Here is a 3,067-nt window from a genome sequence, read left to right as displayed (position 1 = left end):
CGAGAATGGAGAGAAGAGCAGATGACAACTCGGGATTTGCGGTTGCTTTCGGACAATTCATGAGTCACCCATTTTTCAAGTTTAGGAACCTTTCCAAGTTGTTGAAGATGACGATGAACAGTTGTATGGTTTGAACTAAGCTTTATTGATTGCCAATTCTTCAACTGATAATGCAGGATTTTCTTCAAGTAATGCCTCAAGGAGCTTATCATCAAACTCAACTGGACGTCCTGTTCGATCTTCATCTTCAAGGCTGAAATCTCCACTTCTGAACTTTGCAAACCATCTTCTGCAAGTTCTTTCATTCAAGCATTCTTTCCCATAAACTGAGAGTATGTTTCGAGTCCCTTCACCTTCGGAGTTTCCTTTTTTGTACTCATAAAGCATTATGTGCCTTAAATGCTCTTTGGATACTTTCATGTTATAAAGGGTTTTAATCAAAGAAATTTGAATTCTATAATTCTGTAAAATGATATTTAATTAGTTTAAATGTACACAAATGCATAAAAATAATTTTAAATACCATTAGACATCCTAAAATACTATTAAATTTCATTCAACTTTAAAAAAGGTAAAACCGGACAGAACTTATGGGATGAGCTGATCTCATGAGAGATCTTTTATCGGTTATGGCACAGAGCACCCAGTTAAATTGATAATTAAATTCAGAGGGTGGAGCGTATCAGTGACTTTATGCCCATCAGTCATCTGGCTCTGGGTGACCCTTTTTCTCGATGACCAAAAACATACCCCTTAATAAATTTACTTCCCACTTACTGTGAAACGCCCCCTTTGTCTCTTAGCCACCCTTGCCTTTCGTACATATTTCCAACTTCACAGTTACGAAGCATTTTGTCAGATGATGCCTTCTTTGCTCAACCAATACTGACCATTTTGTAAGAATATGCATAAATCTAGTTATGTAACACTCTGAATGCGACGTTTAGGTATTTCTTACCTGTAATCTAATGCGATTACCTGATCGATTCCTCTGTATGTATAAAGCATCGATACATACATACGTTCATAAATACATACATAAATATGTATATGCACGCGTACATATTTATATATACATGTAAATGCATAATATCTATGCACACTATGCACACACATATATACATATAACATTCATAATCTATACACACATACACACATAATTACACGTGTGTGTGTATATATATATATTTAGTTAGATAAATAGATATTTGTGTATGAGTACATGAGTGTGTGCGTGCGTGAGTACAGTTCCAGTTTGTAATTCAAACTTCAACGTACTCAATAGCGTATATTCAACTAATTGATTATGTTCAATAGAGTTCTGTTGAAATGAATTATCGATTTTTTGCATATAAGGTTATCGGTTTATGTAACATTAACTGCCTTGGGTGAACATATTTACATCGTTTTGGTACATTTCTTAGAACTTTAAGTAAATTTAGCAGTGTAATTAAGAGCAAGTAGTTTCACAATAATTTTCTTCGTCTAGAACTACATCCTACCCTCTCACCCCAGTTTACATATATGACAATATACTTCTGCACAAAGCAAACAGAGAAGCAATTATATCTGACCTACAGCTCGTTGACAGGTCTTCCACACACAATTCTTCTGATATCAATGCGACTTGGCAGTGGATGGAGGATGTAGTTAACCAATTTGAACTTAAACAACGCTCCAACGCAAGTAGTGAAGAGATGCGGGAAGAAGATGACAAAACAGAGCAAGAATCCTCATCAAGAAAATAAAAGATTGAAAATAAACAAGAAAAACAAGAAAAATTAAAGGCTAGCTTTGTGATTAAGAAGTGCTGTTGGAAATGACGTGGTTCCGCGTTCGGTTTCGTTGTGTAGTTATTTGGGCGAAGTCTATTCTACAATATGCCCCCGGTCTGATCAATGGCTGCAAGTGAATTTGATTGGCAGAAAACCGACTAGAATCTCACTGTTGGTGGTGTGTTTCAGTGCACACATACACACACACACACACACACACACACACACACACACACCTACCCCCCACACGTATACATACACACGCACATGTATGTATATATGTATGTATATATATATATATATATATATATATAATGTAAGTACACACATAGATATGTATATATATATTTGTGTGTGTGTTTCAGGCATTCGACTGCGGCCATGCTGGAGCACCGCTTTTAGTCGAACAAATTGACCCCAGGACTTATTCTTTTTAAGTCTAGTCCTTATTCTTTCGGGCCCTCTTACAGAACCTCTAAGTAGCGGGAACGTAAACACACCAACATCGGTTGTCAAAGCGATGGTGGGGAGATAAACACAAAAACACGCGGCCATGCATATATATATATGTGTGTGTATGTACATACATATAGATGTGTATATATAATAATAATGATAATAATAATAATGATAATAATGATAACAATAATAACAACAACAACAACAACACAGAAAACGATTTTCACAACGTCATAGTAACTATCAGCTACGAAAGAGTCATAGTGGAATGATGAGTTACTGAAAATGACCTAAGGCAAACTCCAAAGCGTTCTAGGTTTTGACAAAAGACAAACAGAGCACCAATGTCGAACGAAGAAGAAAAAATATCTGAACATTACAAACCTGTTGATCCAAAGAACCGTTTGCAGAATCTACATCATATCTAAACGAAAAGAAAACATAATAGTAGTAGTAGTAGTAGTAGTAGTAATAGTAGCGATAATAATAATAATAATAATAATAATAATAATAGAGTCAAAATTAAAAGAAGAGTGCCATTTGCTATCTTGTGAACAATATTTCGACATCTCGCGTGTCTTCCACTGGTTCAAAAAATAAATTAGTCAATCTACTTCATTTTGGTTAATATAGAAAGGATTGAGGTAACTCCTCCTGAAGATATAGAGTCAAAATTAAAAGAAGAGTGCCATTTGCTATCTTGTGAACAATATTTCGACATCTCGCGTGTCTTCCACTGGTGCAAAAAATAAATTTGTCAATCTACTTCATTTTGGTTAATATAGAAAGGATTGAGGTAACTCCTCCTGAAGATATAGAGTCAAAATTAAAAG

At 35.1% G+C, this 3,067-nt stretch overlaps 1 protein-coding gene across 2 annotated transcripts in view; it reads right to left on the bottom strand.

Annotated features, from left to right (window-relative positions):
- Positions 1 to 3,067, bottom strand: part of LOC106878522 (copine-8) — a 137,691-nt gene that overhangs the window by 60,141 nt on the left and 74,483 nt on the right. For both annotated transcript variants that reach the window (XM_014927750.2, XM_014927751.2), the window contains exon 4: positions 2,619 to 2,658. In XM_014927750.2, the coding sequence (XP_014783236.1) occupies positions 2,619 to 2,658 (40 nt within the window). The remainder of the gene's footprint in view (positions 1 to 2,618; positions 2,659 to 3,067) is intronic.

This window comes from Octopus bimaculoides, chromosome 11 (genome assembly GCF_001194135.2).
Source record: "Octopus bimaculoides isolate UCB-OBI-ISO-001 chromosome 11, ASM119413v2, whole genome shotgun sequence".
NCBI classification, from domain to species: Eukaryota; Metazoa; Mollusca; class Cephalopoda; order Octopoda; family Octopodidae; genus Octopus; species Octopus bimaculoides.
Note: the sequence above shows the minus strand (reverse complement) of the source record. Positions and strands in the feature narration are given on the sequence as shown.